Here is a 13,481-nt window from a genome sequence, read left to right on the forward strand (position 1 = left end):
ATATATACATATATATACATTTATATATGTATATATATACATATATATATATATATATATATATATATATATATATATATATATATATATATATATATATATATATATATAGAGTATATACATTTATATTTATTTATAAATACATAATAGGACATCTTCCCATCTATTTTGCGCAATAATGCAATAACTGGTCACTACCTGATTTGTTAATCACTATTGAATATTGGATATTACTGTCATTTACTGATATGTCCATCGATAGAACTCATCAATCCTGGGTTAGAAAATAACCTAAACCAAAGTTCAATATTTTGCAACAGACTTTGGGAATCAGATAGAATCTTTAATGTTATGACGAGACGATAGAAGCTAAAAGAGTGACTGAAAGGTACAGGGTCACTATTATTATTATCATTATTATTATTATTATTATTATTATTATTATTATTATTATTATTATTATTTACTAAGCTGCAACCCTAGTTGGAAAAGGCAGGTGCTACAAGCCCAAGGGCTCCAACAGGGAAAATAGTCCTGTGAGGAAAGGAAACAAGGAAAAACAAAACATCTCAAGAACAGTAACAACATTAGAATAAATATTTCCTCAATAAATATAAAAACTTTAACAAAACAAGAAGAGGAGAAATAAGATAAAATGGTTGTTAGAGAGAATGATGTCCAATGGGATAAGAATAGGATGACCTAGTATATTTTACAGAAATCCTTTGATATATATATATATATATATATATATATATATATATATATATATATATATATATATATATATATATATATATATATACCATCATAAATCATTTTCCTAGAGAGAGATAGAGAGAGAGAGAGAGAGAGAGAGAGAGAGAGAGAGAGAGAGAGAGAGAGAGAGAGAGAGAGAGAGAGGGAGAGAATAGAACTTCTCGATCTTAAAAATAGAAAGACGGAAAGAAACAAACAGAGCTGAATGACCACCTATATAGAAATAAATTATCCATAAGTTTCTATCTATTCTCATGAATAATTCTTTTCAGAGACAAAAGAAAAATAATAATGGAATTCAAATTAAAGTCCATCCTGCATGAATATAGCTGTTGTCAATGATGAGGCCATTAGCAAAATGGTGCAGTTTCGAAATCAGTTATTTCCGTTTCCACTGATAGAAAATTGCTTACTCTGAATGGATATGAAATCCATCCAAACTTTAATTAAGATTTTGGAAATAAATGAGTTCATTTTCATAGGTGAATTATGGTATGGTGCATGTCAAATGATATTCAATGATTCGTAATTACCACTTTATTTTGACTATATGTTCATCAATTAATGTTTATTTCTGAGCGTACCAGGAACTGAGATTGGATATATGCTTAATATCTTTATTATGACTGTATGTAAATATGTCTGAATTTACAGATTTGATTAGAAGCAATACCTGTTGATCTGAAATTACATTCTTTATTTACTAAAGTTTTGCCTAGCGTTCTGCTGGAGGGGAGATCGAGTTCCGCTCAAATACGATAGTTTCTTATAGTGTCTGCAACCTCACTGTCATTGTGACCTAAGGATGGAAGGTTTTGGGGAACTTATAGATCTACCTGCTAAGTCATCAGCAGATATATCTGGGGCATCCCTGGTCCTAGCCTGGGTGGAAAGGGTACTTAGGCGCTGATCATATGTATGTATGGTCAGAATCTAGGGCATTGTCCTGTTAGGGCCTTATCACTGTCCCTTACCTCTGCCATTCAAGAAGGCCTTTAAACCTTGAAACGTTACATAATTCTTTTATGACTAATTAAATTCATGATACAAATATTGATATTACACTTGTAAGATATCACTCTATTATGGTAACAATGTTATAGAAAAATGCTACGCTGGTTTTTATGCATTGGATAAGATGAATTTCCTCGATATTGTATAGTGATATAGACCGTTGACTCTATTTTTCCTTCACTTGGAACTATATTGATATTTCTTCAATGTCATAATTCTACTTTCAAGTATAAGAGTTTGAAAACGTTTGTAAGAAGAGAAGGAGAAAGTAAATATGTGCAAGCTTGAGGTGATGAAGAGTGAATAGGAACGAAGGAAAATGAGTCATATGTTAAGTCATATGCATTTAAGATGAAAATAGTAGATTTTTTTTGGAATAATTGGATGAAAAATTATTTTCCAACTCTTATTGTAAGACAAAAATGGCATGTGAATGTAAGAAGTATAATGAAGGGTGATATTGTACTTGTTAATGACCAAAATGCATTGAGAGGAGAATGGAAATTAGCACAAGTGGTAGAAGGGATGCAGGGAAGAGATGGAAAAACAAGGGATGTGGTACTCAGATATAAGATAAATAAGTTTGGAAAACGGTATTTGGGAGAACCTGATAAACTAATAACCAGATCGGTGCATAAATTAGTGGTGATACTTCCGGTGGAAGAACAGTAGACTTAAGTGGCATCAATCTGTTGTGGGGGGAGTATATTATGATCATCATCATAATAGCAATATCGCAGAGCAGCCATGGAGGAACTGAAGAGGGAACGCACCACAGCCAAGAGGAGGTTCAATCGGAAGGTTGGATTATTCAAGGATGCACAGGGAAGAGAGAGAACTCAAACTCATTGAAGATGGATTAACTTATGATGAAGAAAACTTGTGCTGGATATCTAAGTATCCTTGGATTTCTGACCCTTCTAAACTGCCAAATAATTTTCCGATGGCTTATGCTAGATTGAAGGCTACCGAAAAGAGACTGAAAAGGCTGGGAGCAACACAATGCACAAAATATCAAGAACAAATTCAAGACATGTTGGATCGAGGGGTAGCGTAAAAATTATTGAAGTCAGAGCTGGATTATAAGGGTCCAATCTTCTACTTACCCCACCATGCAGTTTATAAAACAGATTCCTCATCAACCCCAGTGAGAATAGTATTTGATGCTGCAGCATCATATCAAGGAATATCTCTGAATGACCTACTTGCAAAGGGACCTGATGTAATTAATAACCTATTGGGAATACTATTACGATTCAGGGAAGGAAAGATAGGCGTGGTTGGTGATATTAAAAAGATGTACAATACTGTAAAACTTTCAGAAGAGGATATGCATACTCACAGGTTTTTATGGAGAAACTTTGAGTTAGAAAGAGATCCTAGTCATTATAAATTGAAGACTGTTACATTTGGGGATAAACCCTCAGGATCTATTGCAATGATGGCACTTCGTAAAACTGCAGAAATTAATAATTGCTTTCCGCTAGCATCCAAGATGATAGTAGAGGGCTCTTATGTCGATGACATCATCAGTAGTGTTAACTCGAAGGATTGTGCATTGGAAAGGATTAAAGAAGTAGAAGAAGTATTAAGATTGGGAGGATTTCAGATTAAATACTAGGTTTTATCAGGAGAGGATAAGGATAATAATGCTAGGGTTTTAAATACTGAACAGGAAAAGGTTTTGGGTTTAAGTTGGAAACCTAAACTGAATACGTTCTCATATAGGGTCAAACTCAATTTCACAAAAAAAACCTGTGAAGGTAGAATAGAGTCGGATGTGAACTGTGATAATTTTGAGAGTTGTATGACACCTCTGTTGACTAAGAGAAGTGTACTATCACAATTTGCAAAGCTGTATGATCCTTTGGGACTCTTAACACCATTTACGCTGAAGACAAAGTTGTTGATGCGTTCAATCATTGTAGAAATTAATGAGGGACATTCAAGGGGATGGGATGATCCTATTAGTGATACCTTATACTCTGAAGCTAAAAATTTGTTTAGGGAAATGTTTGAAATTGAAAATATCTGTTTTAATAGGTGTGTAAGGCCTGCAGACGTAATTAAAGACCCAGAGTTGATCATTTTTTGTGATAGTAGTATAAAAGCGTATGGAGCTGTAGCATATGTTAGATGGGAAAAGCAAGATGGTAATTATTATGTAAACCTTCTTTGTTCAAAGAATAGAATAGCGCCTATGAAACAAATCAGTATACCACGATTAGAACTGTGTGCTGCTGTTTTAGCATCGAGATTGAGGGCAACCGTTGAAATCAATATGAGATACAGATTCTCTAAGGTAATCCACATCACTGACAGTGAGATAGTAAGAGCACAGATCCAGAAGGAATCCCACCAGTTTAATTCCTTTGTTGGAATTAGGGTTGCAGAAATTCAGTCCAAAACTGAACCCATAGAATGGTTTTGGGTATCTTCCAAGGAAAACAACGCTGATTTGACTACTAGGAAATGTAACCCCAGAGAATTAGACACAGAATCTGTTTGGCAAAAGGGTCCAGAATTCCTGTATCAAAATTCCTCGGAATGGCCTGTAAAACAGAGTACAGTATCGGATCTTCCTGATGTTGTTTTTGCAAGAGTGGCCTTAAATGAAGGAGAAATTAATTCAAGTAGCCAGGTGATTGATATCCAAAGATTTAGCAATATGAAAAGACTGTTATCAGTGATGGCTAGAATTATTAGTGCAATAAAGAAAAAATCGTTTAAGGCTATATTGTGCGATCCTAGTACAGAAGAGATACAGCAAGCTGAGTTGTATTTCGTCATAAACGCTCAAGCAAGTTTGCCACAAGACTGGGAAAAGAGGTATAGACGTTTAGGACCAGTTTCGAGAGAGGATGGCATAGTCACCGTGGGTAGCAGGATGTCCAAAAGGTTGAAGGACAATTGGGATCAGAATCAGTTTATACTTCTCCCACCAAAGCACCCATTCTCTTTAATATATATGTCTCACATACATCAAAAGGATCACAGTGGAGTTGAATCAAGTCTTGCTAGAGCTCAAGTGAAATATTGGATATTGGGAGCAACGAAAACAATGAAATCTATTAGAAAACAGTGTGTAGTATGTCGAAGAATTGACAAGATCTGTACATCACAAGCTATGGGAGAGTTGCCAAAAGAGACTTGAACCATGTCCTCCATGGCATAATGTTAGCCTAGATCTTTTTGGCCCTTTCTGGGTTTGTGATACTGTAAAAAGAAGAGTGAAAAGGAAAATATTTGGAGTAATTTTTAATTGCATGGTTACAAGGGCTGTACATTTGGACATTTCTGAGGGTTATGATACTCAAAACTTTCTTACTGTACTGAAAAGGTTCACATGTCTAAGAGGATTTCCAAAGAAGCTTTACAGTGATAATGGTACGCAGTTGGTGTCTGCTAACAAGGAGTTGAGAGAAATGGTTACTCAGTGGAATAAAGGTTTAGTGTTTAACTTTGGAAATTTTGAAGGTTTAACCTGGGTATTTAATAAATCTGCTGATGCCCCATGGGATAACGCTTGTAGCGAGTCGTTAATTAGACTGGTGAAGAGGTCACTCACCAGAATCATAGGTGAATCAGTCATATCTTTTGGGGAACTACAATCTGTAATGTATGAAGTTGCCAATATGTTGAATGAACGGCCTATTGGGTTTAAACCAGGGGAAAACTTTACCGAAGGGACTGTGTTAAGACCTAATGATTTACTATTGGGTCGATCTACCATCGAAGCTCCTTGTGGATTTTGGAATGAGAGAGTTAATTTTAATAAGTCATATGCATTTATGATGAAAATAGTAGATTTGTTTTGGAATAAATGGATGAAAAATTATTTTCCAACTCTTATTGTAAGACAAAAATGGCATGTGAATGTAAGAAGTGTAATGAAGGGTGATATTGTACTTGTTAATGACCAAAATGCATTGAGAGGAGAATGGAAATTAGCACAAGTGGTAGAAGGGATGCAGGGAAGAGATGGAAAAACAAGGGATGTGGTACTCAGATATAAGATAAATAAGTTTGGAAAACGGTATTTGGGAGAACCTGATAAACTAATAACCAGATCGGTGCATAAATTAGTGGTGATACTTCCGGTGGAAGAACAGTAGACTTAAGTGGCATTAATCTGTTGTGGGGGGAGTATATTATGATCATCATCATAATAGTTTGTATTTATGTGGTTGTGGTAATATTCTGGTTAATGAAATTCATGTACATGTTAAGTTGGATAAATATTGGGAATTGTATTTGGTAATATTGTAACTTTTGGACAATTCGAAATTACTGAGAACATGTTGCTTTAGTTAGAAGCGGCATTTGTAGTACTGTCGGATTGTTCCAAGGATGGGAGACTGTCGCAAAATTCTCCCGTCCTTAGGATTTTCTTAGTTGTACTTTTCACCGCCTCAGTTTTCATTGTTGTGATTATTGTAGTGTAATTACCATTCGTGATTGACATATCCTTCGTGTCATAGGATGCAGTGTTATTTTTTTGTGTAAATTATAATTAGCTGGTTCTGCATTTTTTATGAAATTTTATTAGTAAACTTTGCATTAATGTTCGTATTGTCATTGTATTCGGGGACATAATGAGGATACGGGCACGAGAAATTGTAATGGTCTGATACCGAAAATCCTTCAAGCAAGTTCTTTATGTTGGTGCGGGGAAGCAGTGCAGGACGGTGTTATGACTGACAAGTGTCGGTGGCAGTGTATAGACGGATGGCGTATTCAATTAATTACCATGGCTAAGAATGGGCGGTCACATTGTAAGTTGAGCGGGTATGCATTTGTCGTGTACTGTTCATTTTGCATTATTATTCATTGCACTATTACTATGTATTATTGTTAATGTATTATATATCAAATGTGATGTTATTAAATGTATGGTTGTTAAATGTGGTGGAAAATCATATTTGGGATACCTATTTATATTGTCATGCTTTACAGGCTGAATCAGATCAATAAAAGATACAGCAAGGCAGCCCGAGTTGTTATATATCCTGCATTACTGTACCTATAAAGAGTGAAGGTGAAACTAAAGAGGAGGCGAGTTATAAAAATAAGCAATAAATTTGTCAGGATGTGTGCAAGAGATTGAATTGATTTGCCTGTTGAAGTTAACATGAGAAGGATTAAAGGCCGCTCATGATTGGCATAGGCAATGGACAGTGACTTTGTCCTATCGATCAGGACAATGCCCTAGAGAATGACCATATTTACATATGATCAGCGCCCAAGCCTCTCTCTACTCAAGGTAGGACCAATGAGGGCCAGGCAATGGCTGCTGATGACTCAGCAGATAGAATTATAGGCTCCCACAGAGCCCCCATCCTTGGCTCACAAGAATGGCGAGGTTGCAGTGACCAAAGAAACTAATCACTTTGAGCGGGAATCGAACCCTAGTCTGGCGATCACCAGTCAGGGTTATAACCGCATTTTAAAACCAAAACTCCTTTATGGAAGTAAAGATGGATGTGAGTGAAAAAAATAACAGGTTAAGATGGTTTGGTCTAGTTGGTTGAAAAGAAGAACATTGTTTAGTAAACTTTATGTGGACAGGAATGATCCTTGATACCCAAGAAACAAATAGTACAATGTGTGTACGCCAGTTTGACTCAGTGCAGACGAGCCTTCTGTGTAAAAATACGAAGCAGCTAGTATGGAGGAAGTTTTTTTAATGCACATAGGGTTCATCCACGCTTCCTCAGATATTGGAAAAATAAGGAATTCAATGATATTGTTCATCTCTGATGCTACTCCTGTGGGGGGAATAGTTAGATATAAATACATACATACATACACACAATCATAAATGTACACATAGAAGTGAAAAGGATAATAACATCTCTTATCAGGTGTCCTGCATTATACTTATTTAGATTTGTACGTTTGACGATATTTAAGAAAACTGAAATAATACTGAAGTGTGGTAATATTTAATCAACTCGTTTTTGGAGAATAATTTATATTTTTTGAAAAATTAATTATTTGGTGCAATTTTACTTTCTCTTATCAATATCATCAGCAGGATGATAACAGTTAATCTAAAAGAAATGATGAATAAGCAATATCGACAAAAAACAACAACAACAACAACAGTAATAATAATAATAGTAATAATAATAATAATAATAATAATAATAATAATTTTGATTAATATCAAGAGTAATGATATTGATAATGATGATATCAATAATAATGATAAAGATAATACCAATTACTATTATATCTATTATCACTATGGTGAGTATCATTTGGCCGTACGTGACTTCACGAGCACTGTCCATCTTAAATAAAGCAATTTATAATCTCCGATTTCTCTCAAGTGGAAAAGGATGTAGTAAATGTCCAAAAGAAACTTGATGCGGAGGGTTAACAATAAATAGTGGCAAGTTTAGCCGTTATCATTAGAAACATGCAGGAAAATGAAATAACGAAATTAATCAGAGAGGATAAATCTGGTGGTATCTGGCAACACTGGAAAGATATATTTTACCAGTTTTTTATACTTTTCTCGTCGTTACTGTTGTCAGCTATTATTGTCCTTTCCATTTTTGTTTGTTTGTCTCTACTATGACAAATTTAGCTTACCGATGACCACAACTCACGAACCCTTAATACAAAAAATTAATATATTCTCCGTGCATGACATTCAATGTACTGTTTTCTCAGGAATTAATTGTATCCAGTACTATAAACTTTGGCACAATTTTACTACATCTATCCATTAGAGAACAATAAACGATGGCAAAGTATTTTCCTCAGGTTTTAATTTTATCAATTGCAATACGAGTACAATAAGTTTTGGTGCACTATTTTACTCAATAATTAATTCTATCAATTATAATACAATAAAATTTAGGACAGAAATTTACTTGGGAATTAATTTCATCTATTACAGTACAATAAACTTTGGCACATTATTTTACTCCATTAAGTTTGGAGGAGGGGAAGGGGATGGATGGAGAGATGTATTTTACCGTTGATGGGCCATGGGAAGTATTAAGTCTGGAGGAGGGGGAGGAGGGGGGGGGGGGGGCAGGTGGCTACGTGGCCCCTGGTTTAGTGGCTTTTATCAAATGCTAAGTACAACCTGTTATCCTTGGGGATCTGGGGATGAATATATGCCTTCTGTTGAAGGGATAATTTCCTAATATATTTTCAAGTCTTTTAACTGATTTTAAATCATGATTCCGCGTGTATTGTAAATGATTCTTTATCGATCTATCGCGTCTGTTGTAACTGATTCTCACGTCATACTTTCGCATCTACTGTAACTGAGTCTTAGTCCCGTTTTCGCATCTGTTGTAACTGATTCTAAGTCACGCTTTTGTATATATCGTAACTGATTCTCTATCAACTTTTCGCGTCTGTTGTAACATTTTATGTCATGCGTTAACATTTATTGTAACTGATTCTATGTTTTGCTTTTATTTCTACTGTAATTGATTCTTAATCAAGATTTTACGTCTATTGTAAATGATTCTCATTCATGCTTTCACTTCTATTGTACCTAATTCTTAGTCTTGCTTTCACAACTTTCGTAACTGATTCTATAAAAAAACTTTCGCGTCTATTGTATCTGATTTTAAATCCTGCTTTTGCGTCCATTGTAACCGATTCTACGTCATGCTTTTGCGTCTATTATAACAAAATCTATGACACGCTTTCGCATCCATTGTATCTGATTCTATGTCATGCTTCCCAGTCAATTATTACTAATCCTATGTCATGCTTTCGCGTTTATTATAGCTGACTCTTTATCATGCTGGTACATCTAATAAAACTGTCAGGCAGCGAATTTCACCGAAAATCATAAGGGAAGGTTAGTGGATTTAGTACATTATGAATTCGTGAAAGACTGAAGTCTAGTGTAATGTAAGGAAGGACATATATCATACTTTTTTTTAAGTGTTTCAATTTTTCTAAGTCTGTTAGATCTAACGGGAGGGGGGCTGTCAATGTACTAATCCTTCCTATTACTATTCTTAGTGCTAGCATTATTAGCATTTTCCTAATTATCATTATTGTTACTTTTGTTATAATTATTACTATCATTATTAATATTATCATTAGAGTCGATAATGTGCAAAATTTACTTTTTTTGTGAGCGTGGTTGTTCATTTGCAGAAGAGAAAATCAATCCCGGAAAAAGAATGAAAGAAATAAGAATATACCAAATTAATCAATAGGTAAACAAATATCAAAAGCAAAAGTCAGTCAATATGCAAACTTGTATATTCTTTTATGTTTATGATATCGTTATTAATCTTTATCATTAACAAAGTCTCCATAAAAGAAGTCAGGGATTAAATTTCTCTCACTTCTATTACCTAAAATTCTCATTTCACCAAGGCTTATGATGAATATCATCCTGTTTGACGTGAGGATAACATCAAAATGAGATTTGTAACAATCATATTTACTCTGTTACTACATTCCTTTGTGTCAAATATGAGAGAGAGAGAGAGAGAGAGAGAGAGAGAGAGAGAGAGAGAGAGAGAGAGAGAGAGAGAGAGAGAGAGAGAGAGAGAGAGAGAGAGTATTTTAAACAATATAATATTAAAATTTTGGCCGTTGTAATCAACTATCAAAATGTGACCCCGGCTATTCCTTTGCGTAATTTTCTCCGCATGATTTAAAGGGAATGAGAATTATAATTTTTTCATCTCTGCAGGAGATTAGTCCATGCTTTTAGCCGAGAGCAAATGCTCGCTAAAGCTTATTCTTGTGCCGAAATGAGCTCGGATGGACTAGGAAAAAAGAAGAATACCGGATTTTGTATGATGGTTGCCCGGCTTCAAATCTTCTTCTGGGGGAATTCCATTTGCAAAGCGGAGGAATTAGCAACTAAGGCATAACTGGGGAATTATCAAAATCTTCAGACGAAAACCTTTCCTCTTTGTCATGTTTTAAATGAGCTTCGTTTCTCCTCGACTCTGGACATTTTGGACGCTGGGATTCCGGCGATGAATGCAATGAGGTGAAAAATTAAAGATGATGAAATATAATTTTGGAAATAATTTTAAAAGACAACGTACCTTTCATTCTGAAAATGAAAATGTTTCCGAATTCATCTTTATGAAATGATGGTCTTCTCAACTTTAGTAATTATGAGACTTGCGGAATTATATTAAAAGTATATAAAAAATGTTTATAAGAAGAAGAAGCGCTTTTTAGGATGCTGAGTATTTGATTAAATCCTATAATACGCGAAATTGGGTAATTTCATATCCTTAGCTTATAACAAGGATGTTGTTTGGGCTGTCAGCTTATCGTGAATATTAAGAATAAGCCTGAGAGATAAAAATAAATAAACTAAAAAATACTGTCGGCATCTAAAATTGGGTATAAAATCTAATCTGTGTCTTAATGAAGTAAAAAACCTTCCATCTTGATAAGATATGATTCTTAAATCTTAACCTGATTTCAATAACTTATCCACATTAGAAAAACCATTTTAAATTTCAGTATCTTTATGGTATTTCATACTATTTACCAACAGATATGATGTTTCTTGGGTATATATAATACCACAACTAATTATCATCTCCCGAGTGTCACGGTGCATTCTGTGCAGGTGTGCAGTTAGGTTGCAACTGGAAGGTAAGGTAAGTGCAACTAAACTTTATCAGACAATCATCAAGTTTATATACAGAAACTTGCGAGAAAGAACAACATAAAAATTCAAACATAACAGAACATGAGCTAGCATGATAACACAGATTGATCTATTAACAGTGCAGAGAAATATGATTGACAAGATAAAAAAATCTAAACCATTACAGTGTACGATTGTGTATAAAACATGTGCGGTACATGGCTCCTCCCTAAGAATGACATAGATGTGAAATAAGGCGCCCTGCTCTGGAAAAGGCGTACTGTAGGCAGGCAATATGGATATACTGTACAGGTTTTAGGAGATCATTGGAGAACCAGTTTTCTTTGCTAATGTTGATGGAGAAAGCCTTCGGCATACGACAATTCACAAGGAAAGGGGACGGTAACGGTTGCTTAGTAGTGTCATTGCGAGAAAAATGTGTTTTGCCGAGTGCAGATTGGTCGGTATGTCTGGCGGCATGGAGCAAATTCTCCCATAATGTGACGTAGGATCTGAAGATTGTTGGAGGAGGTTGCAGACGGAAACAATTAGCAGAGTTTTAGGGGGTTGTCTGATGTAGGGTAATTCCTAGGGGATTTGCTAATGATGTCCACAACTGAACAATTGAGATGTGAAATGGGTACCCCTGTCAGAAGTAATATGCTCAGAGATACCATATATCGCTATCCAACCGGAGAGTAAGGCAGATGTACATAAGGCAGACATTAAAGTTCCCATGGGAAGGGCTTCAGTCCAACAAGTGGAGCGGTTGATGACGGTAAACAGGTAATGATGTCCTTGTGATGCAGGTAGGGGACCCGCTACATCGACGGGAATGTGTGCATAAAGCCGCAAAGGTTGAGGAAAGGTGTCCACTCCTGAATCCATGTGTCGATGTACTTTTGAAGTTTGGCATGAAGTACAAGCACAAACCCAATTCTTATCATCCTTAGTAATGCTGTGCCAAATGAACTTCGTCTTCAGTAGCTGTGCAGTTGATTGGCATGAGGGATGTGAGAAGCCACGACATCAATGTCTTCGGCAACTTCAAAAACTTCAGTTACCACTTTTATAGAATAATCTAAAATTATCATTTTTATTTCACTTAATATAATTATCCTTATTATTGAGATTAATGAAATTATTGTTTTATTAAGATCATTAACATTTTTATTATTATGGTATTAAACACCTGTCTGCATATGGGAGAAAGTATCCATGGTGTAGGTCTACAAGTAATGACGTCACAGAGGAGGGTGGTGTTGGAATCGTCGAGAAAGACGTCTTCCCAAAGGAGGGATACCAGGGGATCGTAATCAAATCCCAATTAAATGGTGGCCAATGTGCTTCTTGAAAAGACAGAGCGACAAGATTCATTTTCCTAGGGATGTGTTGAAGTGTGCAATTTTATTAAGCCATAACAGAGAGATGTCAGCGTTGACAGGCCGACCAGGCGTTGGACTGTCAAATGAAGGCGTGCACCAGAGCCTGGTAGTCCATGTTAATGACGAAGGGTGTACCTTTTAAGAATTGGCAAAAGTGACGGACAGCCAAGTGCATCACCAATAATTCAAGATCTAATGTAGGGTAGCCGGATTCCTCCTTGGACAGTTTTCTACTGAAGAAGGTCAATGGGCTGGGCGAGCCGTTGACCACCTGCTTGAGTACTGCACCAATAGCTATGTACCTGGCATCAGTGTAGAGATGGATTAGTTCATGTGGCCTGGGAAAAGTGAGAGCAGCAGGTGTTAATAAGGCATTCTTTGAGTTGAAGAAATCCGCTTTTTGAAGGAGACCCCACTTCAGGTCTTTCAGCTTGCCCTTGAAGGAGGCGTAGTGGGGAGGGGGGTGCCAAGAGTGGCAGCAATGACTGGCAGGAAATGGTGATGATAGTTGATCATGCCCAAGAATTCTTTCAGTGCTTTGATGGTCGAGGGCGTGGGGAAGTTCTGAATGGCTTCCTCCTTTTCAGGGAGGGGGTGGGCTCCTTCAGGAGTGATGTGGTGCTCTAAGAACGTTACTTCGTTGGCGCTGAAGGTACACTTGCCATACAAAACTACAAGGCAGTTCTGTTGTAGGTGGTTGAGCATGATGTAGG

At 35.9% G+C, this 13,481-nt stretch overlaps 3 protein-coding genes across 3 annotated transcripts; 2 read left to right on the plus strand and 1 right to left on the minus strand.

Moving 5' to 3' along the window:
* The first annotated feature begins 2,483 nt into the window (after positions 1-2,483).
* LOC137645588 (uncharacterized) lies at positions 2,484-3,394 on the plus strand. The gene is made up of 2 exons (XM_068378388.1): positions 2,484-2,574; positions 2,892-3,394. The coding sequence occupies exons 1-2, from the start codon at positions 2,484-2,486 to the stop codon at positions 3,392-3,394; spliced, it is 594 nt and encodes a 197-aa protein (XP_068234489.1).
* A 579-nt stretch (positions 3,395-3,973) lies between these two features.
* Positions 3,974-4,927, plus strand: LOC137645589 (uncharacterized). The gene has a single exon (XM_068378389.1). The coding sequence runs from the start codon at positions 3,974-3,976 to the stop codon at positions 4,925-4,927; it is 954 nt and encodes a 317-aa protein (XP_068234490.1).
* A 23-nt stretch (positions 4,928-4,950) lies between these two features.
* LOC137645590 (uncharacterized) lies at positions 4,951-12,271 on the minus strand. Its single transcript, XM_068378390.1, has 3 exons — positions 12,028-12,271; positions 5,342-5,514; positions 4,951-4,989 (listed from the first exon to the last, which is right to left on the minus strand). Exons 1-3 carry the CDS (start codon positions 12,269-12,271, stop codon positions 4,951-4,953), a joined length of 456 nt encoding a protein of 151 aa, XP_068234491.1.
* Positions 12,272-13,481: the final 1,210 nt, after the last annotated feature.

This window comes from Palaemon carinicauda, chromosome 8, assembly GCF_036898095.1.
Source record: "Palaemon carinicauda isolate YSFRI2023 chromosome 8, ASM3689809v2, whole genome shotgun sequence".
Lineage (NCBI taxonomy): Eukaryota > Metazoa > Arthropoda > Malacostraca > Decapoda > Palaemonidae > Palaemon > Palaemon carinicauda.

What these genes read in the sequence shown, in the direction of transcription:
- LOC137645588 (XM_068378388.1), top strand. Translation starts at nt 2,484, where the DNA reads ATGATCATCATCATAATAGCAATATCGCAGAGCAGCCATGGAGGAACT. An exon ending in AGAGGAGGTTCAATCGGAAG is followed by an intron (nt 2,575 to 2,891) that starts GTTGGATTATTC and finishes CCCACCATGCAG; the next exon opens with TTTATAAAACAGATTCCTCA.
- LOC137645589 (XM_068378389.1), top strand. Translation starts at nt 3,974, where the DNA reads ATGAAACAAATCAGTATACCACGATTAGAACTGTGTGCTGCTGTTTTA.
- LOC137645590 (XM_068378390.1), bottom strand. Translation starts at nt 12,271, where the DNA reads ATGGATTCAGGAGTGGACACCTTTCCTCAACCTTTGCGGCTTTATGCA. An exon ending in GCATATTACTTCTGACAGGG is followed by an intron (nt 5,515 to 12,027) that starts GTACCCATTTCA and finishes AAAATCCACAAG; the next exon opens with GAGCTTCGATGGTAGATCGA. An exon ending in CTGATTCACCTATGATTCTG is followed by an intron (nt 4,990 to 5,341) that starts GTGAGTGACCTC and finishes TTCTTTTTACAG; the next exon opens with TATCACAAACCCAGAAAGGG.